This window comes from Penaeus chinensis, chromosome 39 (assembly GCF_019202785.1).
Source record: "Penaeus chinensis breed Huanghai No. 1 chromosome 39, ASM1920278v2, whole genome shotgun sequence".
Classification (NCBI taxonomy): Eukaryota; Metazoa; Arthropoda; class Malacostraca; order Decapoda; family Penaeidae; genus Penaeus; species Penaeus chinensis.
The window spans coordinates 26,028,408-26,030,907 of record NC_061857.1 but is presented as its reverse complement, the minus strand read 5'-3'; the positions used below and the strand labels follow the sequence as shown (position 1 = coordinate 26,030,907).

The window sequence follows — 2,500 nt, the reverse complement described above, 5'->3', positions numbered from 1 at the left end:
CTTTTTTTTCTTGCTTTTCTTTTTTTTCTTGCTTTTCTTTTTTTCTTTCTTTCTTTCTGTTCTTTTTACTTTTTTTTTTTTTTTTTTGACTAAATTATTCGTGTATTTTTACGCTTGTGTATTGCGTACTAAGGGAGGAAAGGATTAAATACCTGTGGGCGGTTTGTGCGTGGGATGAGCTGTGTGTGTGTGTGTGTATGTGCGTGTGTGTGTGTGTGTGTGTGTGTGTGTGTGTGTGTGTGTGTGTGTGTGTGTGTGTGTGTGTGGGTGGGTGGGTGTGGGTGTGAGATTGTGTGGAGGTGGTTCTGGATGTGTATGTGTACTGTTAGGTGTGTGTATGTGTGTCCATGTAGATATACATATTAAACACGCACATACATACATGAGTATATGTGTATATGTTTATATACGAATATATACAGATATGGATAAATAGATACATAGATAGATAGACAAATAGATAGATAGATGAGAATCCACAGCACACCCCCCTCACCAGCTCCCTCTTCCCCTCCCCCCCACCTCGCCCCCCCCCCCCCCCCCCTTGACCTACCTCGGGGAATCGTAGTCGAGCTCCGCCGCGTCGCGAAACCAGGTCACTTGACCGACGTTCTCCGAGTGGGTGTTCACGACGCACATGAGCTTGATGGTCGAGCCGTTCTGGATGAACACCTCCTTCGGGCCGTTGATTCGGGCTTGCTGGACTTTTTTTCCGTGGAGGGGGGGGGGGGGGGGATTGGTTAGGGTTAGTTATGTAAAATGAGTTGATTGGGTGTGGGGTTTTTTTTTATCTTTTTTTTTTTTAATGTGTGATTTATTGGTAGTTTTTATGTATGGTCAGTTATTAATATTGGTTGTCACGTAGGGCATTGTTCAGTCATTCTGTATATATGTAAAGAAACATACACAGATACACACACGCCAACACAGACATGCACATACACACAAAAACACATACACTTAAAAAAAAAACACACTCACCAACATAAACACAGTCGCCCCCCCCCTCCTCCCTCCTCTCTCCCCTCCCCCCCACAGATAACCAGAAACCAGTCTCAAGCACACAACACTCCCCAAGCAGTCCTCGTCCACATTAACGGCCGGTTTGTTAAAAATGTGCGAGGCCCAATGAATAGTCATATGTACGGACAGGTATATACACAGAAATAAAGGTATATCTGTCTATCTGTCTGGTAGATGTACATTATATCTATCTGTCTGTTAGGTATCTATGGCTAGAAAGATGTCTGTCTATGTGTATGTCCTAAAGAATATTTATATGGTCGGGCCTCGGACATTTTTAACAAACCGGCCGTATGTCTCCGATCCCCGAACACGACCCCCCACCCCCTCCCTACCCCACCCCACCCCAAGAAAACGACCCCCCCCCATCCAGCCAACCCCCCTCCACCCCCTCTTCACCCCCTCCCCGATCCCAGCTCCCGCCTTAACCTCTTCATTCGCACCCCTCCTCTACCTCCCCCCCCACCCCCATTCTATCCCCCCAACTCACCTTCCACAGCGAGCGAGACTCTGAGAGAAAATTTGGGACTCGTGGACGCCTGGCTCTCTTTGAACCCCTCCCAACCCCACACCCCCTCCCTCACCCCCTCCCTAAGCCCCGTACCCTCTCCTAGCCCTACCCTACCCCTTTCCTCATCCCCCTCCTTAACTTCTTCATTAACCCCAACCCCCTCCCTCACCCCCTCTTCACCCTCCACCCCTCTTCACCCCCCACTCTACCCCCTCCCTCCCCCCACCCTACCCCCCCAACTCACCTTTCCGATCCCTGCTCCCTCCTGAACCTCTTCATTAACCCCCAACCCCTTCCCTCACCCCCTTCCGCACCCCCTATTCACCCCCCCACTCTACCCCCTCCCTCACCCCCTCTCACCCCCACCCAACCCCTCCCCCAACTCACCTTCCACAGCGAGCGAGACGGGGAGGAAAATCTTGGGGCTCGTTGACACCTGGCACTCGTACACGCCGGCGTCTCTGAAGGTGACGGGGCTGATCTCGAGGAACCAGTCGTCGCTGTCCTCTGGGTGGAAGACCTGGGAGGAGGAGGGAGGGTGGAAGGTGGATTTAGGTGGATTGGGTTGATGTGGGTGGGGTGGGGAGGGTGGATGGCGAATGAGGGAGGTGGATTAAGCGGTGTAGAAAGTGGATTTAGGTGGATGATCTGATGGACGGATGGATCGGCTTTTGAACGAATGGATAAGTATGTGGAAGGTAGATGTGTGGATAGGGTGGATGGCTGGGTCAATAAAGGGTTAAGTGGTCTGACTGGAAGGTTTTGATAACTATGCGGATAGACAGTGTCTGGGTTGGTGGATAGATGGATGAACTGATCTATTTATGAGTGCATGGACAGACGCAGACAGACATAATAATAAGAAGATGAATAAGAATCAGAAGAATGCAAACAATAACGATGAAAAAAAAAAATATATGGCATTTATTTCTAGCTAATTAGAATACACCTTTAGAACTAGCATCT

At 49.5% G+C, this 2,500-nt stretch overlaps 1 protein-coding gene across 1 annotated transcript in view; it reads right to left on the bottom strand.

Moving 5' to 3' along the window:
- The window catches only part of LOC125046744 (protein sidekick-1-like), a 38,593-nt gene that overhangs the window by 10,471 nt on the left and 25,622 nt on the right, over positions 1 to 2,500 (bottom strand). The window contains exons 4-5 of the mRNA XM_047644667.1: positions 1,922 to 2,054; positions 554 to 704 (exon numbers count right to left, since the gene is read on the bottom strand). Coding sequence (XP_047500623.1) covers positions 554 to 704; positions 1,922 to 2,054 — 284 coding nt within the window. The remainder of the gene's footprint in view (positions 1 to 553; positions 705 to 1,921; positions 2,055 to 2,500) is intronic.